General features: G+C 43.5%; 1 protein-coding gene across 1 annotated transcript in view; it reads right to left on the reverse strand.

The window, feature by feature from the left end:
- CDH13 (cadherin 13) overlaps positions 1 to 25,602 on the reverse strand; it is a 1,051,180-nt gene that overhangs the window by 815,637 nt on the left and 209,941 nt on the right. The window contains exon 2 of the mRNA XM_037040313.1: positions 3,111 to 3,222. Coding sequence (XP_036896208.1) covers positions 3,111 to 3,222 — 112 coding nt within the window. The remainder of the gene's footprint in view (positions 1 to 3,110; positions 3,223 to 25,602) is intronic.

Raw genomic sequence — 25,602 nt, forward strand, 5'->3', positions numbered from 1 at the left:
AAGCCAGGAAAGTTTTGTCCAAGTTGTCGTGAGTTGGGGGCTTTGCATCACACAGTGAGAGACAGGATGAAAGTGCTCCCCTGGTTACATTAGAAGAAAGAGTGGAACACCATGTTTTGATCCTAGAAGCTTGTTGAAAAATGGCCTTTTAAAGACGAAAGCAAGTATAGTTAGTGGAAAGGAGAGTAGAATAAAGAGTTATTGGGATGTGAAGAAAATAAAAGGCTTTGGAACAACTGAGGGAAAGATGTATTGAAGTGAACAGTGAATAAAATATTAGGGAAATAAAAGAAGTGGAGGTGACCATTAGTAACAGTTAAGGTAGAAAGAGATAAGTCATTGAGAATTGAGAAGAAAGATGAAAAAAGATAAAAGGGAACATTACTGCCAGAACAAAGAGAGCAGGAAGCTGTGGACAGAATAAATATCCCCTGTAACTTGCTAAAAGCTGAACGCAGTTTGGTCGAATTTGATTCTGGGGTATCAGCAGATAGACTAGGTCGGTCAGGCAAGGAAACAACATGGTCGGACAAGTTTATAGAATAGTGAAACTGTAGACATCTATTGGCTGATCGTGCTGTGTTTATACCTTCTACAAGATAAATATTCCTAACGATTGGAAACCAAAGCTCTTAAATATTGCAAAGATAAAGGGAAAATGCAAATGACAAAAGCCAAAAGAATGTGACTACCCTGTTTTCTTTTAACATCTGTTATTACCTAGAACCTCAGCTGATACACCACTAAAGTATCCCTGGATCTTAGCAGTCAGCTTCATGTATCTAAATATCTCAACACTGTCTGGTTTTGTTTGATCCCTTTCTGTTTTCACCCAGATGCTAGCCTTGTGTCAGAATGAGAGCACTCACCACTCATTGGCTTCTCAGTTAATCACGTTTTTCAGAGACAGAGGGGTCTTGTGTTGAACTATAAAGAAATGGATGAAAGAAACTGAGAATGAAAGAGGAAAGAGGGAGGGGGAAAGAGGGCAAAAGGGAAAGGAGAGAGAGAAACATAAAATGTTTGTTGGTTAAGAAAAACATTTTGGGCTTTTTATTTTTCCTTCCAAGTGGAGTATTGTAATACATTGCTACTACTTCTGGAAATTCAGATTTTCCAAACAATATTCAGGAGGCATTCTCCAATCTGTAAAAACTTTGTGCTTCATTTAGGCACAATTAACCTTATTCACAGGGTCTACACTCATAATGGCCTGCATCCTGCTTTGAGATGAACATTCCATACTAGATCTGCCCTCTGTAGATTTCTCAACCTAGTAATACACATGGACCCTACAGTTTCACAGAGGGGTAGTCAGATTTTACTGATGCAACAATTCACACACAAATCCACATGTAAAATTTTAACTATCCCATATCCCTGACTTTTCATGAAAGTGATATCATTGATAATCAACCCAGTTCCATTTACCACTTAATAGCTTACACAGAACCAACAATCATAACCCTCTTAATTACTTAGGGAATTGAAAGAACATACACGCATATCAAACTGTGATATTGGAATGTACAGTATGGTCTAGTTTAAATTAAAAAGACCCCCCAAAGTATGATTGTTTCCAGTTTTTCAGCAGTGAATTAGAAGCTGTTTGGTGTAGTGAAGATTACAGAAGCAATCACATTTACAGGCCTGCTTTGCATACCAACACTATTAATTTTCATACTCAGGGTGGCTTCACATTTTAACACATATCGATATATCGATAGATTTGGGATAATCACTGGGGGGAGGGAAGAGAAGAGTGTGTGTGTGTGTGTGTGTGTGTGAGAGAGAGAGAGACAGAGAGAAAGAGAGAGAAGAAAAGAGTAGATAAGACAGATGCGAAGAGAGCCAGAAAAATGGTTCTTGCAAACCAAGTTCTGTTTGAAACATATTGATTCTGATTAATAGCAGAATCAAAAGACAAATGAGGGTTCCTGATGGCCTGACCCAGAAGTCCCACACAGGGATCAAATTAATCTGAAATCACATATTGGAATCCACTTACTGTGCCAGTCCTGCACCTTGTCATTACAGACTCTAATTATTGAAATGATTTCATTGGCGTAATTGCATCAAGATGTGCCTGGGCTTCACCTTGGGTAGCTCCCCTGATGCTCAACATTGCATCTTCATTACTGTGTTCCTTTCAACTCTTTAAATGTGTTCCAGCCTCACAGCACAATCCAACCAAGCAGGCTTTTTTCTTTTTTTTTAACTTTTTAAAAACGTGCCAGCCACACCATTCAGGAATGAACGAATGTGGCTAGCCTGAAAGGCAAACCTGAGATTACAAGGGCAAATGCACAAGTATCTTCCCTGAAGAAACCTCAGACAGAGCATCTGAACAAATGTTTTCACATCCTTCATTCCCAAATGCTAAAGAAGAGTGCTCAAGAGCCTTCAATTAAATCATTATTTGTCTAACATCAGTGTTAAATTCCACTGTGCTAATACTGTATTTGTTATGCATTTAGCAATGTATCCCATGCCCTCAAAGATTAAACAATATATTATCAGCATTAAAAAACAGGAAGGTATTATAACCACAGGCCTGAGTATATTTTAAAGAAATTAACTGGAATTTGGGAGGATTTGAGTTTAATCCACAGAATAGCCAGTAGAGGTTTTGACTCTTTCTGAGAATCATCTTACAGCCTTAAGAATGAGTTTTGAGTTCCTATGCCTAAAATTTCCTGGAAGCCAACATCTTGCTCTTGCCTTTATTTCGATCTAATGCCATGGCTGGCAAACTACAGGATAACAGTCCACAGGAAGGCAATGGTTTTGCTCTGAGGGATCTGCCCTGGTGAAATGGATTTTATTTCCTTTCCACAGGATAGTACTCACATTGGAAGGTGGTAGTCCCCTTTTCTGGGACTGGTTGAGAAATACTCATCAATGATAAAACATTAAAAAGAGACACACATCACTCGATTCACCTCTAAGCTGTTGAGGTTCTAATGCAAGACATTCCACTCTGGATCAAGTAGAATAAGAATAACGAGCGGAAAATCATTTAAGGAGCACCACATCCTGAAGCACATTGACAGACATTGGTGAATTTAAAAATGACATTAGGCAAAAAAAAATCAAGTGGCATCACTTACAGTTTAGAATCGCCTGGTCCTGGATGAATTCAACTGGCTGATCGATATGGAACAGTTTCTGCTGAAATCCAGGAGTGCAGTCCAAATCTTCTGCAGATGTTAGCAGCAGCACCTGAGAAAACCGAAGCCATCAATATTTTAACAGCAGCTCATGTGTTTGCCCTACTAACATGTACCAAATCTGTGACTTTTAGAAACGAGCTGAGGATTTAATTTAATTTCCCAAATGAAGAGGTAAGTTGATACTTCTCCAGTGGTTGCCAACAACTTTGTTTTTGCAATGAGATTTGGAAAACGTGCAAATGGGAACAGCTGCGGCAGTTTCCATTCAGTTGCAGTTAAAGGAATAACTTCGTCAAATTTTTACACCTGCTAGGAATCTCACTGCAGTTTCCATGTGTGAAATTTCATTACAGAATCTGTCAATTTCATAGGAAGCCTGAGCTAAAACCAACTTCATTCTCATAGATGCGAAGGACCATTGTCATCTATGAAGAGGAGAAAAACGAAACTATTTCATTGGAAGTTACTTCTAAAAGGAATCTAGGGCCAACTAGAACTTCAAAGTCTAATATGGTGGCCATGCGCCACATGTGGCCACAGAGCCCTTAAAATATAGCTGGGCTGAAATAGTCAGTACAAAATACATGTTGAATATTGAAAACTAAATTCCAAAAACAAAATAAAATATCTAATTAATAACTTGGGTACAGATTATACATTGAAAGGATTTTACAGATTGGACTGTTAGTAAAATTAATTTCACCACTTTCTTTTTACTTATATAAGTTTGGATAATAGAAAATTTAAAATTCACAATTGCTTCCAAAGGCTCAGCTTTGCCTTTGCAAATCCTTGAGACAATTTGTCTAGGTGCCAAAAATTTAGGATATCCTGGCCGAGATGGAGCCATAGGTAGACACACTCTACCTCCTCACACAACCAAAAAAAGGACAACAACAAATTTAAAAACAAAAAATAACCAGAACTGCCAGAACATTGAACTGTATGGAAGTCCAACAACCAAGGAGTTAAAGAAGAAACATTCATCCAGACCAGTAGGAGGGGCAGAGAGGGGCAACTGAGGCAGAGAGGGCTTGCAGCAAGGTACTACTTGGTGGACCGGGTGGTTCCACATTTGTGTGTGAATAAACCTGGAGGGAAAACTGGGGAGCAAGACAGATCATGCCGCCCAGGGTTTCAGCACAGGAAAATAAAGCCTCTGACTGAAAACACATTTGGGGGTTAGGGCAGCAGCAGTGGGAGAAACTCCCAGCCTCACAGGAGAATTCGTTGGAGAGACCCACAGGGTCCTAGAACATACACAGAAACCACCCAACCAGAAATCAGCACCAGAAGGGCCCAATTCACTTGTGGATAGTGAAGGAAGTGACTAAAAGCTGGCTGAGAGCCAAGCAAGCAGTATTATTCCCTCTCAGACCCCTGCCCCACATATGGGGCCACAATGCAGGGCATGGGTTATCCCACCCTGGTGAAAACCTAAGGTTCTGCTTAACAGGTGCACCACTAAGAAATATGGCCCAAATGAGACTGCAGATAAAAGTTACAGAAAAAAATACAGCCAAGCTATGAAGAGATAGCCAACCCATCAGATGCAGAGTTCAAAACACTGGTAATCAGGATGCTCACAGAATTGGTTGAATATGGTCACAAATTAGAGAAAAAAGTGAAGGCTATGAAAAGTGAAATAAAGGAAAATATACAGGGAACCAACAGTGAAGGGAAGGAAACTGAAACTTAAATCAATGGTTTGGAGCAAAAGGAAGAAATAAACATACAACCAGAACAAAATGAAAAAATAAGAATTCAAAAAAATGAGGAGAGACTTAGGAACCTCCAGGCCAACTTTAAATGTTCCAACATTCAAATCATAGGGGTGACAGAAGGAGAAGAGGAAGAACAAAAAATGGAAAACTTATTTGAAAAAATAATGAAGGAGAACTTCCCCAATCTGGCAAAGGAAATAGACTTCCAGGAAGTCCAGGAAGCGCAGAGAGTCCCAAAGAAGTTGGACCCAAAAAGGAACACACCAAGGCACATCATAATTACATCGCCCAAGGTTAAAGATAAGGAGAGAATCTTTAAAGCAGCAAAAGAAAAAGAGACAGATGCCTAAAAGGAGTTCCCTCAAGACTATCAGCTGATTTCTCAAAAGTAACCTTGCAGGCAAGAAGGGGCTGGCAAGAAGTATTTGAAGTCATGAAATGCCAGGACCTACACCTAAGATTACTCTATCCAGCAAAGCTATCATTTAGAATGTAAGGACAGATAAAGTACTTCCCGGATAAGGTCCAATTAAAGGAGTTCATCATTACCAAGCCCTTATTATATGATGTTAAAGGGACTTATCTAAAAAAAGAAGATAAAAAATGTGAACAGTAAAATGATAACAAACTCACAACTATCAACAACCTAACCTAAAAAAAAAAACAAAAATAAAAACAAACTAAGCAAACAACTAGAAGAGGAACAGATTCACAGAAATAGAGATCACAGGGAGGGTTATCAGTGGGAGGGGGAGAGGGGAGAAGGGGGGGAAAGGTACAGGAAATAAGAAGCATAAATGATAGGTAGAAAATAGGCAGGGAGAGGTTAAGAAGAGTATGGGGAATGGAGGAGCTAAAGAACTTACATGTATGACCCATGGGCATGAACTAAGGTGGGGGAATGCTGGTGGGAGGGGGGTTGAAGGTAGGGGAGAATAAAGGGGAGAAAATGGGACAACTGTAATAGTATAATCAATAAAGTATAAAAAATAAATAAATAAAATTTAGGATATGTGTTTTGGAACATAAAAGTGCATGGTGCAACTCTGGACAAGGGGTAATTTATTGTAGTAAGGTAAGAAATGGCTGTAGGTTTATAGGCAAATATCTAAGTCCCACAAAAATAGGAATTACTTCTCTTTCTTCACTTTTTATACCAAGTACCTACTACATATTCTGGCACAGAGAAGATGCTCCATATACTCAAATTATGACTCAGCATTTTCATCCCTTCCTATATGGCCAGCACTGTGCTAAATTTGTTAGATGCATCATCTCCTTTAACCTCCACGATAGCCCCATGATGTATCTAGTATAAGATACACTTTTCAGAGAAGGGGCCTGACATCCCAGTGAGGTTGACATGCTTGCCCAAGATCTACATTTAGAATGGTGAGGCAGAATTTGAATCCAGGTTTAAGGGCCCATGGTCAGAGTACCTCTCATACCCCTCAGGCCTTCCATGTGGACAGGACTTCACCTTATTTTGCCTGAGATATTTCTTGTAACCTGTGGGAGGCTGCTTTACCTGACAACGGTACAAGCAGTGTTTGGAAATTCACATCCCCTGGAGCAGCCCATGACCATAACTGATGAGAGTTGGTACACAAATACCCCAGCTCCTTCACCTCTCAGGTGAGATATCTAGGAGGCAAATGTTCTGTCTCCTAGTTTCCACTTGGACTTGAGCTCCAGTTACCACAGTGATATCTGACTTGATAATTCACCATCCATTAGCTACCTCCTTTCCTTGGCTCATTTCCTCATCTCCTGTTTTTCTTTTTCCTTTTTTTTTTTTTCTGATACTACCCTCCAAATAAAACTGCTTGTGCTCAAATCCTTGACTGGGTGTTTGTTTCTTGGGAAACTAAACTTTGATACCAGAACACAAGCTCTTAACCACTGTACACAGGCTGTTGGTGGAAACTCATCATTTTCCCTGCCAGTAAATGCAAAGGAGCACACAAAAGGTTGGAAGCTGTGGAACCATGGAACCAAGGCTTCTCTCTACATACCAGCCCTCTGAAACGCACTGAACCTCAAGGAATGAGGGAAGAATCAATCTCTGGAGGTTCACGGTGTGGCCAGCCTGAGAAACATCAGAGAAATTGAAATGGGAGAGTCATCACCCTGATCGACATCATCTTTTCTAAAATCAAAGGGGGAAGGATGCTATAGTCAGTGTCTGAGAAGTTCTGTTTTGAAAACTGCCTCTTGCTTAGAGAGCAGGCTTTGGCTAGATCACTTCTGAAGCAATCATGATGCTGACATCCCATCTGGCACACACAGAATGCAGATTCAGGACTCGGAATAATTTGCTGGCAATTTTGCAAGCAGGAAATCTATAACTGGCCAACATTAATTCAGTTAAACAGCAAACGGTCAAAGGTTGCCTCCAGGCACCCTGTGTCTACAATTACACGTTAACCTTCTAATCAGCTAATTCTGCCCTCAAATTCCAGACCAGTAAACCAGTCATTCCATAGGACTACTGCAGATGACATTTCTCCAGGGATCCTGCATTTGAGGATCCAGAACCAATTGAGTGTATGGGTGAGTAGAGGCCCCCTGGTTGTGCCTCTGCAGTTCACTCTCTGTCCTGATTCCTTGGCGTGCTCTATTCAGGATTCCTCTGGACTCGTACAGGAAAAATAGACCTTTTGCAACTGCTGACCCTCAGGGTGGGTGGGAGTGGTGGGAAAAATCTCAGAGGCTCCAACTTTGTTTTGCAAATTCTTGGGTCACTTCATGCTTTTATATTATTAATAATACAAAATAAAATACTATAAAGGCATGCAGCACCCTCCTGGGCAAGGTATGACTTAGCGAGGTCAGAACTAGTCAAGTAGTATATTTGCTCATTACTCCTTGTATTCATTCATTCCCTTGTGCCCCAGTGCTTATTAAACTCCTGGACTTCAGTGAGCACTTCGCCAGGTATTGTCCTGGAGCTTGTAGAGAAGCTTTAGTCACTTTACTTTGTTCAAATCTTGGCTCTGACCTTTATTGACTAGATTTGGCATTTTTCATGGCCACTCTTTGTCTCAATTTTCAAACCTAAAAAAATATGGACAGTAAGATGTGCATTGGGAGGGGCTGGGAAATTCAATGGGAGGGTGCCAATAAAGCAATTAGAACAGTGCTCACAGAATGTAAGCAATCATTAAGTGTCAACTGTCAATGAGAACTAGAAAAGGTGAGAGGCATTAACAAATCGTAATTTAATTTATTGATTAAAATTACATTTTCACTTTAAAGGAAACTACAGGTCTTTTCAGGAACACATAAAGCTGGCAGATCAGGAAATGGAAACCCACAGAAAGGACATTCCTGCTTCCATCTCAAAGATGGGTCAGAATTGGCTGAGTAAATAGAGGAATAGAAACCTGTCCGATTAACCAACACACTCTCTGCTTTCACATGAATGCCTTTGTGTCTCCATGGGTGTCATGGAACTCATCTCTGAATTGACAAAACTGCATTCTAAAAAGAATCCAGATTGACTTGGAGGTCCCAAAAGTTGAACATCTGACTACTTAGTAGTGGCAGAATGTTCTAGCTATAACTCTTGCCCGTTGAGGGTTTTTTTTTAGCAGACTTCAAATAGCATCTGTGCGTGAATTTGTCATGCATGCCCACTCTTCAAGTTCAAAGGCAGCGAGTTTGGTGATGGGACATGANAAGTGTCAACTGTCAATGAGAACTAGAAAAGGTGAGAGGCATTAACAAATCGTAATTTAATTTATTGATTAAAATTACATTTTCACTTTAAAGGAAACTACAGGTCTTTTCAGGAACACATAAAGCTGGCAGATCAGGAAATGGAAACCCACAGAAAGGACATTCCTGCTTCCATCTCAAAGATGGGTCAGAACTGGCTGAGTAAATAGAGGAATAGAAACCTGTCTGATTAACCAACACACTCTCTGCTTTCACATGAATGCCTTTGTGTCTCCATGGGTGTCATGGAACTCATCTCTGAATTGACAAAACTGAATTCAAAAAAGAATCCAGATTGACTTGGAGGTCCCAAAAGTTGAACATCTGACTACTTAGTAGTGACAGAATGTTCTAGCTATAACTCTTGCCCATTGAGGGGTTTTTTTTAGTAGACTTCAAATAGCATCTGTGCGTGAATTTGTCATGCATGCCCACTCTTCAAGTTCAAAGGCAGCAAGTTTGGTGATGGGACATGAAGAAGCATCCTTCGCTTGAGAATGAGCACTTGGACATTACTCCAAAACTAGACAAACACGTCCTCCAGCATCATCAGATGTTACTCTCACAAACATAATGATACCTGGACATACTTTTCCCCAAACCCTCTTTAATATTTCCAGAATATATGCTGCGAACAACATTCCAAATTTGTCTTTAATGCCACACAATAGTGATCATTCTATTTGGTCCTTTTGTTCATTTATGCCTTTGCTTGCACCTCATAAAAAACAGGCAACCAATACACCCGTGAAAGCTCAGCAAAGATCAAATTTTCAAATCATGAAAGGATTTCTATTACTGGAAAATGACATCAGCTTGCTTACGAAAACAGGCTCATGTTCAGACACATGGTAAGCACAGGACAGAGCCTCACTGGTTCTGTATGAATCCCAGTCTACCAGCTGTGACCTTGGGCAAGTAATTCTGAATCTCAGTTCTTCAGATGGAAAATGGGAAAAACAATAGTATCTTATAGGTTATTATGAGGATTAAGTGATTTGATTATTGTAAAGAGCCTTATGTAGTACCAGGCATATAGTAATTGCCCAGTCAATGTTTGCTCTTATTATTAGTAGGAGTAGCAGTATTTTTATATCATGTTTAAACCAACATACATAATTTGCTGATATTCCCCAGTATAGACATTCATAAATATTATTAAAATGTTATTTTTGTTGCTACTATAAAACTGTTCAGTGGCAGGCTGTGCTCAGAAATATTCATTGGAAAGGGAACAGCAGGAACCTGAATCAGGTAGGAGATCAGGAGGGAATTTGCATCTCGGGGTCAGCTGTCCAATAAGAACATGAGTGCCTGTTGTGAGCTGACTTGTGCTGCTTTGGGAGGACTCCACATATCCTTCAAGATGGCATCTCAGAGCTCTGTCCACTGCGTAAGAGCCACTGCCTTAAACCTACCCATGAAGAGAAATCCTTACATCACGCTCTTTATGCCTGCTTTTCTTTTTAGCTCCCATTTCTTTGCTCCTTTTCAAGCTTTCTCTATTAAACAAAAAGGTTTTTGTTTATCCTGACAGGTACTGATTCAAGAACATAGCCAACTCTGGAGTTTGCTTCCAGGAAAATGCCTTTTGTTTTGTCCCAGACTACAGGTTTCCAACTGGCAGCATATGGGATGGATGTGGCCAGCAGAGGCAGTTGGTTTAGCCAGGGCAGTCTGCCATAAAAGTTAAATTATCATGTTATGTAGCGTACACCTCTCTGAGCTGTCGTTGTCTGCACTGCTCCCCATGTTCATGCTCCCACTCACTGACCCAATTATACAATTGCCTGGCCCTCTAGGCATTTGAGTTTGCAACCTGGTTTCAGACTTTGGAAATAGACTCTTGAAGCAAAGAACTTTTCTTGTTATGAGTCTCCAGTTACTTGTCACAAGAGTTTCCATAGCTGTGTGCTGCGTTGCAGTAATTTTGGCCACAGGACTAAGCACTGATCAACAGGAAAAGAGTGAAAGGATTTTCATAACTTCTAGACCTGAACCTTGAAATGCCCTCCCTTTTCCATCTGTGTAAATGGGAAGGAAGGACTTCCAAGATGACAGGTCACCCAATAGAAAGAACCCAGAAGTCAGTCACTGCTTAAAGGGCAAGTACCTAGGAGAACTGCCCCACAGGGAAACTCCACGTGCTGTGTGCAGTCCCTGAGACTGGAGTGGTTTGGTGAAGCAGCTTGCCTGGCTGACTGTGCATTCAACAGGAAGAGATAGAGGCAGAGGGTCCTCTGTACCACAGCATCACAGACACACCCCAGAGGCCAGGGGAAAATGTCTGAACTGAAGAAAAGCTTCACACAACTGTATTCCAACAGGCATAAATAAAAAGAAACTTCTGGCCACAATAAATTATCTCAGCAGGCTGTGGACTCCCTCAGAGCTCATCCTCTCTGAAGGCAGCTCCAAAATGGCATTTCCCAAATGAACTTGCTAGTGTCTCCTGTCCCCTCATTGTTTTCCTTTCACTGACTCACTCACTCTTTGCGGTTAGTGTGGATAGACAGTTACTTTATCCTTGCTGCAAAACACCTCTGCTTTACTCTTGTCAAAGTCAGTCTACTGGAGTCAGTTTGGAGGGACTTAGATTGGCAGGGAGAAAAGGTTACTATCTCTGACTTGCAAGATATAAAAATGTTACAGCCACATGTATTTCGACTGATTCTTTATTCTGCCAGAGACTAAAAACCCAGAGTCCTGGGAGGGTTTATAAAGCACCTTGCCCACAGGCAAAGCATGGAGAAAAGAGATACACATGCACACAATGCACACTCACATGTTGTGGACATACAAGCACACACTCAGCGGCACATGGAGGCCCTCACTGTGTCAGTTCGTGTCATCCATCTTCTTGGCTGTTAATGTAACAGATGTTGAGAAATACTGCTGTGATTCTTGAGAAAACACAGGAGGACAACACTTCCAGTTGAGATCATATACAATCTGAGGTCAACATTCTAGACCTTATTTCTAATTGAACGCTACTCAGTATCTTTTCCTCAGATTATTAAAAGGTAAGCTGCATATAATGGTCTCCCAAAGATGTCCTAATTCCAGAACCTGTGAGTATGTTAGATTACATGGGATGGGGGAATAAAGGTTGAAAATCAGCTGACCTGATTATCCTGAGTTATTTAGATGTAATTACAGGGATCCTTGAAAATGCAAAAAAGAATTGAAGAATTAGGGAAGGAGATATTTCAATGAAAGCCAGGTCTCAGTGACCTGGTGTGAGAGAGACTGAACCCGCCATTGCTGGATCTGAAGGTGTAGGAAGGAGCCGGCAGCCAAGGAAAGCAAGAGAACCCCACAAGCTGGGGGCAGGGAGGAGACTTTCCCTCCCACCTCCAGAAGGATTACATTCTGCCAACTCCCTGATTTTACCTTATTGAGACTCATTTTGGACTCCTGGCCCTCAAAACTGTATGATGATCCATGTGTTTTGTTCTAAATTGTTGAGTGTGGCAATTTGTTACAGATGCCACAGGAAACTCATACAGTCTACCACAATGTTGGCTCCACTGTAGACATTCAGAAAATATTGATTCCTTTTCTTGGTTTTTCAGATGATAACTATAATTTAGGGTGAGAAACAGAGGTGGAAAAGAGAAAGGAGAGGTAGAAGGCAATTAAAGGAGGAAGAAAAAGCAGAAAGAGAAGGACAGGGCCATGACATTGGAACCACTTACAGGAGTCCATTGCGGTGTCATGATATAGAAACAGCAGAGTCTATAGAAATATCGGAGTCTGAGTGCTCCATTCCTGAGCATAAACAGGCACAGTCCCTTTTCTTTTGTCTTAGGAATTATTCCTTTCAAATGATGGGGCATTTTCATCTGCTATTATGGCAGAATGGTTAAGTTCATTTTTTCATTAATTCCCTTAGTCAAGATTTAAAATTTTTGTTACCTGCCAGGGACTGGGGCTTGATGCTTGAGATTTAAAAAAAAAAATGAACAAAGCCCTGGGTAAACTTACTAGAAGGAAATGTAGACACATGGGCAAGTAACACAATGTAACACAATGTAACACAATATAAGAGTTAATACATGCTGGAAATTAGGAAGTAGTTCAAAGCAAAAGTTCTTAAGCTAGACTACCTGAATTCAAATCCCAATTTTAGACTCAGTTACTGTGTGACCCTAAGCAAGTTTCTAAACTTCTCTGTGCCCTGGGAAAGTTACTAAACTCCTGTGTATGATACAGGCAATATTTGTATATAACTTCCTTGGTTGTAAAGTTCAATGAGTTAACATAAATCAAAAAGTTTAGGATAAGAACTGGCTCATAATAAGTGCTACATGCTGCCAAATATTATCACTTACATTAATGCAGATGAATACATATAGTGTTGTGGAAATATAGAAGAAGGAACAACACACTCTCTAGATGAGAATAGGACATGGGACCTTGTCACAGATAAGGCCACGTTGTAAAGATGATTGACAATTTTGGAGTGGCAAAGTATAAGAAGGAATGTCCCACGCAAGGCTTTGGTAAGTGCAGACACCGCGGCGTGCCAGCTGAAGATGAAACCGGGAGCAATCTGGCAGGAATAACAAGCTCTGCGTTGTTTTCAAGATTATTTGAAAATGTTTTGTCACTTCAAAATAGGATTAAATTGACCAGGCATGTCCTCCTCAAGTCTGGCTTAAAGGAGCCAAAAATAATCCACTCAGTGAAATCATGGCTTTTGTCTAAATGGAATTAACTCTTTACTATTAATTTTCTAGGATAAAAAAGTAGGCACGACTGGTAAATTTCAAAAGAAAAATGCAATTTTGTAAAAATTTTAATTAATTCAATTAAAAATATTTGGTTGGCTGGCCCTTAATAGAAACTGGAAACCCTACATGCCCTAGAGTTGGTGATATTTATGTCTATATATAAAATTCTAGTGATTGGATTAATGGTGCCAAATGCCAGATAAAACCTGCTCCCCTTAAGTCAAGCAAAGCAGTCCCTTATATAGGAGGCATTCTTGGGTGAGCTTTAGCAGTCTCAGGAAGTTCAATAAAGCAGATATTAAATACCTACTGTGTGCTAAGCACTGGAAGACTTGTCTATACATAAAACCGTGAATCTATGAAGACAATGGGGAAGAGACTTACTAGACAAATAGGTCTGAGGTTTCAGGACTCAGTTCAATAGAAATTGGTGCCTGAGTCTGTCACCTGAGCCAGCCCTCCAACTCAGCCACCAGTGCAGGGAACAGCCCCCTCAGATCTCAGACTTGCCTCGCAGTGTCCTCAGTCTTTTCTACTTTCTGCCCTGATGCTGTTTGTATACTTCAGGGGCTGAGGGCAAGTGTGGAGGTGACTTCTCTTTCAGAGAACATGAGAGTCCATTGCTCTTTGCTGCAGCCCCCAAGTCCTTCCATGAAGGCCTCCCAAGTGATCGAGTCTGGCTTAGGTTGCCCCCCGGCTGTGAGGAATCTTACCCATCATTGACTGCCGACCAAGCTTTGGGGGCAGGGAGAGGAAACTGGGGCAGCATTTGCTACCAGAGACAGGCTTCTGTCTCCTACAGCTGGCACTCCAAAGGTTGTCCCTCACCCTTAGCCACAAGGGGTACAGATACAATTTCTAAAACCAGGCAGAGCGTCTACAACAGGCAAGCTGAGCTGGGGCATGCAGAGGGGTTGATGCTCCAGGTACGGCCCTCAAAGCCAGGAAGTGAAAGTTGGGGCAGTACCCCACCTGCCTTCTTCTAGATGGACTCCTCTGAGAGACAGCCTGTGTGCTGCTCAGATACATACACGTTTGTACTTATATTGAAATTTATATATACGAAATATAAGTCTGTAATATTACTCAGCCATGAGAAGGAAAGAAATCCTGCCATTTGCAACAATATGGATGGACCTTGAGGGCATTACACTAAGTACAATAAGCCAGATAGAGATAAATACTTACATGTGGAATATATATATATATATATATATATATTTAAGTCAAACAGATACAGAGAGTAAAAGCATGCTGCCAATAGTGGGGGACATAGGGAGAGGTTGGTAAAGGGTAGACAGGTCAGCTATGGTGAGTAAGGTCTGAGGCTCTGACGTGAAGCATGGGGACTGTGGTTGATAACACTGACTTGGATGGTTGAGGTTTGCTGGAGGCTGTGACTCATACATTCTCACAAAAAAAATAAAAATAAAGGACAGGATCAATATGTGAGGTAATGTATATGTTAATGACCTTGATAGCTAAGTAAGAGGGATCCTTTCACAATGTATGTGTGTGTCTGTCACCATTATGGACACTTTTAACATCTTACAACTTTGCTCATCATTTATATCTCAATAGAACTTAAATAAAAACAAACCAACAAAATCCCCAAATGTCCAAGAGGGTTTCATTCCTTAATCACCTACGTTCCTAGCAATGCTTACCTGAAAATCAGGAAAATCTAAATGAAGACCCCACTGAGGGTCAATAGTTACAGATGCGGCCCTAATGTTGTGTCAGTTTCGACTATGATGTTTAGCCTATGTGTCGACTAGACCATGACGTTTTCTTGTTTAGCAGTAATTATCAGATCCTGCCTGGCCTTGCTGTGAAGTGGAACATTTTATTCCAACTGTGCAACTCTCAACACTTTCTTCTCTGCCAGACATTAGACAAGATGTCAGATTTGTCATCACACTGGAAGGCTTTTATTAATTATCTTTCAGAGGCAAAATCCTTTTGTAATTTATTTTTTCACACCAGGAAAATTTTTATATTGAACTAAATGTCTATCTTGTTAAATTATTTTTTCTGCTAGAGGTACTTTCTTTGAGAGTTCCAGAAGAAAAGAAACAGCCCAGGAAAAATTGGTGTTGAAGTCAAGAAATTGACTATGTTAAACAGAATACCACATATCGTCCCCTGGGGCAGAATGTAAGAATTTGCATCTTTTCTCTAAATCCTAACTGCCTGATGTACAGTTAAGATAAAACTTTCTCCAAATGCTGGCTTACCTGAATCAGATAGAATTGCAATGACTGTCCTCTACATGCCAATCAATCCTATTCTGAGAGATTCATTCATTGATGTGAGCAACATTTATGAAGTGCCTACTATGTGTCAGTGCCAAGATATATAAAAATTAGTAGAACAAGAGCCCTTTAGGAACACAGACACAATGGGAAAGACATATGTAAATACCTCCTGCTTTAAACACACAATTAAAATTGTAAGAACAGAGTAAGTAATCCAGTAGGAATCATAAAATGAAGAACAGAACTCAACGGTGTTGGGGGGAGGAAGGTCACTAAAGAAGCCACTGGCCTAAACACATCAGTGTAGATGATTTTGCTTATTTACTCCTATATTTTAAACAAAAGAAGATGTGTGTGGGGAAGGACTATGAAAAATGGTGATCCTTGAACTCACTCGGCAGGCTGCTACTCAGAAGGACTTAAATGTCTCAAGACAGAAATACCCTGATGAAAAAAATTCCTGAAGTCTTTGATAACAACTTTAATTTTAAAGAGTATGAATTCTGGAGAAGATGGGAACCAGAAAATAATTTCGTATGCAATATTGCTGCTTTATGTTTCTAGAGTAGCATGATAGTAACATAATGTCTGAGTGGAGCATAAGGCGTTGTCAGGTTTCAAGGACCCACAACCCACTAGAGCGCGGCCTTCCAGCAGAGAGGAATACTCAGAGGAATCTGACCAAATGTTTAACAACTGGCTCTCTAAGAAATCAAAGCCTCGATTTGTAATGTTCCACCGTCTCCATGGTCTGAATACTCTCATCGTAATGACTTTGAGCTACCGGCACAAGCCACTGGACACAGAGCGGCATGGAGCTGGTTCCCAGGAGCTGAGCTGCTCTAGCATAGCGGTGGGTGTGCCAGCTCTTCATTCTGCTTGTTTGGGCCAAGACCTCCCCTGGACTCCTGCAGGGCCTTTATGAATATGGATGACTATGACACCAAGCAGAGCCTCTCGCCTTTGCGGGGTGACCTTTTGTAATCAAGGATGGGACTCCGCTATATATGAGTTAAAACAGCCTGGAAAACCCTTACTAATGGGGCAAAATGACCCACCATAAAAGAAAGTTTTATAGTAAAAGAAAATACAGTGAATCCTTGATTTGTGACTGTGTGTTATTTAAATGTTGCTTTTGATGTTTCACCCAGAGTCTTAGTTCTAATGATCAGAGATAATCCTGCCTTCTGACATAATTAGGGAGCTGCCGCTTTGCTAAGCTGGAGGATAATCAACTTGACCTTGAAAGTTTGTCTATAGTACCACACTAACGTTCAGAACACAGATGTAGCAGCCACACTAGTCTCCCTCCACAGTCAAACATCAACTACAAACTTTGTTCCAACCACAGACAGGCTCTAACAGAGGGGGTGCTGATGATCATGGCTGACAGGCCTACGTGGGCCATATGTCTTCTAGGTAGCCTTTAGTGTGTGAAGTAATTGCTAACAGTTAAGTATCAAGGGGGTTTTTTACTAAATACCTGCATTTGAACTGGCGCTGGGACCGGAGTCAAACAAGGCAACGTTCCACAGATGGTGAGAATAACCCCTTGGTAGGCGGAGCTTCACCAGTCCCTGCCCCTCCCTCTTTGTCCCCAGCAAGGCATCCCATTTGCCTTTTTTTATACCAGTTGTGCTGTTGGATTCCTAAATTAAACCCCCAAATGACGTTTGGCTTATACTTATCTTTATATAGATTTTTCTCACACCAGACCTGTTCACTCTTTTACTTCCCCCTCCCGACTTCTCTGAGCACCAGCTTCCACTCTTCATCGGCTAATATTCCTAGGAAGAGTTTCCCTTGAATGAGTCCCAGAGAAGTTGCCTCTGTTGCAGTGAAACTGCCACCACCATAAAAAAGTCCCTTGAAGCTGCTTCCCTGAATCTGTCTTCCAGGTTTTGAGGTGCTGAGTCAGCCTGCTCTGTTACTCAAGTTCATACTTTTTCAAAGCGTCAGGCCCTTCCTCTTAGCCCACTTGTTCAAAGGCACAGATGTTTTAGGGTCATAAAAGTGGCTTATTGCTGTTCTCCAAAGACTGTGAACATCCTCTCCATCAACGTCATAACAGTGTCAAAGGATCACCCATGTCCCTAATCTCTACAGCAGGCAGGATGCCTCTTCTGCCTGCTTCTGAAAACAAACTAAGAAAGTATGTCTAAGTACCAATATACTAAGCCACACACCCCCCCCACCTTACAATTACTGCATTACATTTAGGATAAGTTAGTCTATTTTTTTCATGAGTCAGTCCTTGGGATATTTGCAACTCAAGCTGGATTAATGTAATTGCCAAAGATTCTGCTAATCTTACTGCTCTTTCAGAGCAAGTCTGATTCTTCTTAGGGAAAAGTAGTATATCTCACCCATAGTAAAATCTGGAGGAGAAAGGATCATCAAAACTTACCAAGTGCAAAGTGTGACCACGGGAAGGGCCTCTGCACTTGGTTGGAGGCCACACTGCTGTCTCCCTAGTCAGACATCAGCTGCAGACTCTGCTCTGAGGGGGAATAAGCTGGAGCAGAGCGGGGTGTGTTGTGATGGCCACAGACCCAGTGGGCCACTCAATCTGTTAGAGGGCCAGCAAGGCCAGCACCCAAGTGGGAGGTGCTGATGGCCAGAACTGAGGCAGTGCGGAAGGGGCTGGGGAGGAGGAAGACCTGAATCTCGGTGAGGATGACCAACTGACCTGGTTTTCCAGGGACCATCTGGGATTTCTAACTTGCAAAGCTGAATATTGTGAGAAACTCCTCAGTCCCAGGGACCCTAGCCCCAGCAGGGAGTTGATGGCACACTCAGATGGAGACACTGGGGAAGATCAGGGCACAGGAACCCTCTCCGTATGGGCGGGGCTGGCGCAGGGCACAGGATAAGAACCCAGCAACGGTGTGGTGCTTTCATCTCACCAAAGCGCTGAGGGTCCAGGAGAGGAAACAGCTCCCAGACAGGACAGAGAGAGCTGCATGGAGGATGCTCCCTGAGAGGAACATGGGCCCCTAGTGGAGGGACACAGCAGCCTGCAGAAATTTACTCGCCTCCCTTTCTCTGATTTCTCATCTTTGTCCCCACACTGGCTAAAGCACTGTTGGCAAGTCACAACCCACTTCCTATTTTTGTAAACAAAGTTTTGTTGGAACACAGCCATGACCATTGATTTACCTATTGTCTATGTCTGCTTTCGTGCTGTGGTGGCCGAGTTGACTTGTTGTGATGGAAACCTTATGGCCTGCAATGCCTGAAATATGTATTTCTTGGTCCTTTTAAGAAAAAGGTTACAGACTATAGACTAAGTCACTGGAAGTCAGTGGGCGGGGAGCACCACATAGGGAGGAGCACAAGGTGGAAAAGCATAAAGAGTGGGCCTGGAGGAACCAAGGAAGCTGCTCTGCACGCTCCTGGCGTGTGACATCAGCCACACCACTGGAGAACCACACGGAGAGTCTAGGCCTGAATTCTGAAAGCAAAGGCACCCCACAGTTATCCTGCGTGTAAACAAAACCTTGAGCTTCTTAAGCAGCCTGCCATGAGTTACCCTCCTGCCGAGAAGGTGCCGTTGCGGAAAAATAGGATTCGAAAAGCCCAGAGCCATCCAGACTCTTCATGATATTATTTAGGTCAATTCTCTGTAAGTTCAATATTTTAAAGAACTTTTTAAACATCCAGAGAAAATACTTTAAATTAATAAATAGAAAGGATATAGAGGCTTAAAAAATTACTAGGGATAGAGAACAATTAAATATTTCATAATTCTCAAAATCCAGGTGATAAATATTAGTTGAACACTTAGTACCTCCAATCATGTCCTAGACACTGGAGATAACGCAGCAAGCAGAATAAGTATGTTTTTCTGCCCTCATGAAGCTTCATTCCAATGGAGGAGATACCAATGAACAAGTAGGAAATAAGTACAGGCTAATTTCAGTGATACATTCTATGGAGAAATTAAAACTGAAGGAAGGGGTTGGGGGAAGAACATTAGATACTGCTTGGGCAAGCAGCTTCAATGAGGAGAATGGTGAAGACTCAGTCATGCCAAGGTCAGGGAAGAGCTCCCGAGGCAGAGGCTGCAGCAAGAACAAAGGCAAGGCTTTGGTGCAGGGATATACCCACTGATCGGAGAGAAGCCCAGGCAGCTGGAGGGCCGCACCGTGGATGAGGCCAGAGAGTGAGGAGAGGTGTATGGACACAAACGCTACACAAAGAAAGAGTTAAAACAGCAGATCTGGGAGTGTAGTCTTGGAAAGACTTGCTCGCAAGGTTGGCTCCCAGCTGGCCTCTGTGCACTTGGATCTCAGGAGGGTTCCCATAAACCTACAGTTAGGTTTATGCTGAGCAGCTACTTCCTTCTGGAAGTGTGGAATTTTGCAAGGCACCAGGCAGAAGGTACCTATATGACCATCCCCCAGTAATAACCTCGGGCACTCAGTCTCTAGTGAGTTTGCCTGACTGGCAACATTTCACATGCGTCACAACTCATTGCCAGAGGAACTGAGCACATCCTGTGTGATTCCACTGGGACAGGATTCTCTGGCCTGGTTTCCCCCAGATTTCACCCCATGAACCTCTGCCTTTGCTGCTGTTGCTCTGTATCCCTTCCCGATGTAAACGTTAGCCACGAGTACAACTATATCCTGAATCCTGGGAACCCTTGACACACGACAGATCTGTATTTCATTTATTACCCCTGTGCCAGGACCCAGGGGGAGCAATTTACATGGACTTTACCCTGTGCTCCTCACCACAAGTCCCTTTGGCCGGCAAACTCTCCAGACATCACCACCACAAACACATTAAAGACGAAATAATTAAGATTCAGAGAGTGTCTGTACTTCGCTCAAGGTCATCCAGCTGAGCCTGCCCAACAGAGTACCCAAAGGGTCTCACTCCCAGTCCTTGACGGGCCCTCGGGGCTCACCCACAGCACACAGCCTGCAGGAAACTCAGAGATATTTTTGCATATCTGTTCGACTCCTACCCACAAAGGGTCGCCCATTTTAAGACTTTAATCTATTTTATCATGAGATGCTCTAGCAAAGCTCATTCAAGCTCCACCTCTTAATCTAGATAGTGAATTTGAGCATTTGTTGTAAGAAAGACTATTAAGATTTGGCAATAAGATTTTTCAAGGGTGATAAATATCCTTTTAAAGGGGCTGCATATCCACTGACTGAATAACTCTGTCCTAAAAATGAAAGTCACACTTGGAGAATGGAAGGGTGGGTTATGAAAATGCAAATTAGAATGGCTATTATAGGTTGAGTTGAATTCAGTTTGCCTTGTCACAAAGAGCGTGAGTGGAGAGGCCCTGAAAAGCCACGTTGCAGGTGTTATGGAATGCAGGCCCACAGCATTCATGGCCTCAGAATGGAGCGTGATGTCTGCTGTTCAAAGGCAGCAGCAGAAAATGCCAAGATGCTATCATTTGCATTATTCTAGAACTTATTTGTGTTCTTTTGAAGAGAAAAATCTCTTTAGGCCTGACCTCCTTCGTTAGTTTTTCTTACAGGTTGTTACAAGGACCACTGTGGTATATGAAATTATTTTAGGCAATATATTCAGATGAACTTTTTAAAATTTTAATAATTATGTCCTTATTTTAATGCTTACCTCCTATTTATAGTAAGCAATAATTATTTTCTATTTAGGGTAATGATAGAAAATTTTCTTTCTAAATATATGTATACCAAATAGTAAGTTGATTTAAATAAAAGTTAGTAACTAAAGAATATGGTTATCTATAAAAGATTTAAGCTGGAGAAACCATGAACTAGAGGACGTACCTGGGAAGCGTTGCAGACAGACAATGTTAACTGTCAGGGTGGGTGGGGTAGGACAAAATTAACTATAACCCAGAAAAGACGGCTGACTTCAAACCAGGGAGGCAGAGCTACCAGCTTCGCCAAAACGGATATCTGCATAGCAACCTGAGCCCGAGGAGAACCACCAATGATACACTGCCACTTTGTTCAAAGGGGACCAATTCCCAGCTCCCACGAAGAGAACCAATGAAAATAAAACCCCACCACATTCCCTGCTTGGGTGGCGACTTCCCCGGCCTGCAGATTGTGGACCAGAGCACCTTCCCAGGGCGCGCAAACCCCAATAAAGCTCTATACTGCCTTACTTTGTGGCTGATTGGCATTTCTTCCTCTGTGGAGCCTAAGAAAACCTTTCATTTGGTGCCGAAATCCCGGAGGAGTTGTCTGCTGAAGACCACTCCTCTCCCTACTCCCCAAGGAGGCCTCGCGGCCACCCCACCAGTCTGGACAAAGAACCAGGGTAAGTGCTGTTGCCCTTAAGTTTCTGGTCCCCAAACGCCCGCCGGATTCCAGGCCCCCGTCTGCTGGGAGAGACTGCTCTCACACCAAAATTGCAGCACTGCATAGGGGTGACCCTTCCAGGAGGGACTGCCCTCCCTCCCCTCAGAGGCTCTAGGCACCAGAGGAGACGCCCCTGGGCCTAGATCCCTGACTAGATCAGCAGATTGGGTTGAGGGACGCTGATTTCCATCTGCTGCTCCTCGTGGGACCAGGAATGGAGGGGGGCAGAAGTCCAAGCCAGATCCTAAGTCACCTCTAGGGTTCCTTCTGAAAAATTTGCCAGCAATTGACCCTGGCCTCAAGCAAAAATGGCTGATTTTTCTATCCACTACGGCCTGGCCATTATATCAGCTCAATAATCGTGAAACCTGGCCTCCTGAAGGCACTTTCGATTTCGTTACCATTACTAACCTAGATAATTTTCGCAAACAGACTGACAAATGGTCTGAGGTCCCCTACATTCAGGGCTTTTGGGCCTTGCGCTCTCACCCAGATTTGTGCGCCCAGGGCTCCACAGCCCAAGTTCTCCTCACCCGAGGGAACCCTGAACCCGTCCAGTCTCCTAAGCCTACTGCCCCAGAACCTCCCTTCTCCTCTGATTCCCCTAAAGATCTTGCTCCTCCTTCTCCCCCTCCTTATCAGCTCCTGCCAATGGCTACTCCAGCCCCAGGCCTTCCCTCTCAGCCAGATTCTCCCCCTCCCTCTGAAGACCTTTCTTCCCCAGTCTGCTCACAGACTTGCTCTGACCTGAATCTAGAGCCCCTAGACTCCCGCATTTGCCCCCTCCGGGACGTGGCAGGAGCAGAAGGTGTCATTCGGGTCCATGTCCCCTTCTCACTAACTGACCTCTCTTCAACTGAAAAATGCCTAGGCTCATTCTCCACTAACCCTACCAATTTCATCAAGGAATTCCAGTACCTAGCCCAGGCTTGTGACCTCACATGGCATGACCTGCACATCATTTTAACTTCCACTATGACCTCGGACGAGCGCAACCGCGTCCCGACTGCAGCTAGGGCTCATGCCGACCAAACCCACGCCGCCAATCCTCACATGCCAGTAGGGGCTGAAGCTGTGCCAGAGGTGGAACCAGACTGGGACTACCAGGTAGGACAGGTGGGTTGGAGACGCTGCAACCAAATGGTCAAGTGCCTGATAGCAGGTATGCACCAATCTGCCCAGAAAGCAGTCAATTACGATAAGCTCAGAGAGGTCACCCAAAGCCCCAGAGAAAATCTGGCGCTGTCTCTCAACAGACTAACTGAGTCAATGATGCTCCATACCTGCCTCAACCAGCTTCTAGCACTGGGGCCGCTGTCCTAGCTACTCACTTTATCTCCCAGTCGGCCCCAGATATTAGAAGGAAACTGAAAAAGGCTGAGGATGACCCCCAAACCCCCATCCCAGATCTGGTGAATATGGCATTTAAGGTTTTCAATAACTGGGAAGCAGAGGCTGAGGCTGCCCACCAGGCTCACCTACAGCAAAAGGTAGCCCTGCAAACCTAGGCCATGCTAGCGGCCCTGTGGCTGGCAGCAAACACTGGCATGGGGGCGAAGCTTAAGTCTGGGCCAAAGAACACCCCCCTGGGGGGCCTGTTTCAAGTGTGGCAAAGAAGGGCACTGGGCCCGCCAGTGTCCTCAATTTCAGCCACCAGCAAAGCCTTGCCCCAATTGCCGACAGCTTGGCCACTGGAGGGATGCCTGTCCCCTTAGAGGCTGGTCCCTGGCACCTCCAAGTGGGGGACCAGCCAATCAAGGTGTGGCCTCTTCCCTGGCTGCAGTGGAATTTCTCGGACTCTTAGATGACTGAAGCGGCCTGGACTCGAAGACCCCCATCACCCTCGCTGAGCCCAGGGTAACACTGAAGGTAGTGGGTAAGTCCATCTCTTTCCTAGTGGACATGGGGGCTACTTACTCTGTTTTACCATCTTTTTCAGGACCTCTTACTCCTTCCCAGATCTCGGTCATGGGGGTTGACAGACCCCATCTTGCCTGTGGTAAACCCCCCTGCTTAGCTGCAGTCTGGATGGCTTTCCCTTTTCCCATTCATTCCTTGTCATACCCTCCTGCCCTATTCCGCTCCTAGGACGGGACGTTCTCCAATTATTAGTCACCACTCTTCAGATCGTGCAGAACCCGACTCCTTCTTCCTCCCTCATCCTCCTGCTGTTGGAAAACCATGCAGAAACCCAACTCCTCCTCCAGCTCTGCCCATTTCCCCTTCCCTTGTCAGCCCACAAGTATGGGACACTTCTACCCCAACCGTGGCTTCTCATCACCCCCCAGTCGTCATCCGCCTAAAACAGCCTGATGTTTTCCCATCCCGACTCCAATTTCCTCTCTCCCATGCAAACTTAAAAAGGATTACAGCCTATCATCACCTGTCTCCTAGACCAGAAACTTCTTGTCCCTGTTAATTCTCCATGCAACACTCCCATTCTCCCAGTCAAAAAACCATCCGGAGCCTACTGCCTGGTCCAGGACCTTAGACTCATCAATGAAGCGGTCATCCTTATCCACCCAGTAGTCCCTAACCCCTATACTATTCTCTCTCAAATTCTTCCTAATACAACCCACTTCTCAGTCCTAGACTTCAAAGATGACTTCCTCACTATCCCACTACACCCAGAGTCCCAGTTTCTTTTGCCTTCACATGGACAGACCCTAACACTGCTCTGTCACAACAGCTTACATGGACAGTCTTGCTGCAAGAGTTTAGAAATAGCCCCCATTGATTTGGTCAAGCTTTAGCTTGAGACTTAGCCTCCTGTGACCTAGGCTCCAGCAAGGTCCTCCAATACATAGATGACCTCCTTCTCTGCAGCCCAACTTTACGGAACTCCAGACAACATACTGCAGATCTCCTTAACTTCCTTGCCCAAAAATGATACCGAGTCTCTCCTGACAAGGCTCAGTTGTCAAGCCAGAAAATCACCTGCTTAGGTCTCTCTGTCTCTCATCTACCTCGAGTAGCCTTACAGCAGACCACACCCAACTCCTCTGTAATCTCTAACCACCTACGACAGGAGATCAAATTCTATCTTTCTTGGGGCTAGTTTTTCAGACATTGGGTCCCCAACTCTGTCCTACTCGCCAAGCCACTGTATGAAGCGACCAAAGACACTCCTACTGGCCCCCCTCACATCCCCCAAGCTAGTGCAAAAAGCCTTTACCATCCTGCAGGACACCTTGTTACAGGCTCCCTCCCTTAATCTTCCCAATCCCTCTCACCCCTCCCTGACGAACCAGAAACGGCCAACCTCTAGGCCCTCCCCTTTACGCCCCCCTGACGGCAGGAAGTAGCTGGATCAAACTCGGCGCCCCTTATTCTATCAAAGAGGTCGGAATGTCAGGATGGGCAGGGTAGGACAAAATGGCAGCTGAACTACAACCTGGAAAAGATGGCTGATGTCAAACCAGGGAGCCAGAGCTACCGGTTTCGCCAAAACAAATATCCGCATAGCAACCTGAGCCCGAGGAGAACCACAAATGCTACATTGCCACTTTGTTCAAAGGGGCCCAATCCCCAGCTCTCATGAAGAGAGCCAATGAAAATAAAACCCCGCCACATTTCCTGCTTGGGCTGGGCAGCGACTTCTTTGGCCCCGCACTTTTCAGACAGGAGAACCTTGCCCGGGCGTGCAAACCACAGTAAAGCTCTATACTGCC

The sequence above is a fragment of the Sturnira hondurensis genome, unplaced genomic scaffold (assembly GCF_014824575.4).
Source record: "Sturnira hondurensis isolate 20B ecotype Veracruz unplaced genomic scaffold, ASM1482457v3 Scaffold0002597, whole genome shotgun sequence".
NCBI classification, from domain to species: Eukaryota; Metazoa; Chordata; class Mammalia; order Chiroptera; family Phyllostomidae; genus Sturnira; species Sturnira hondurensis.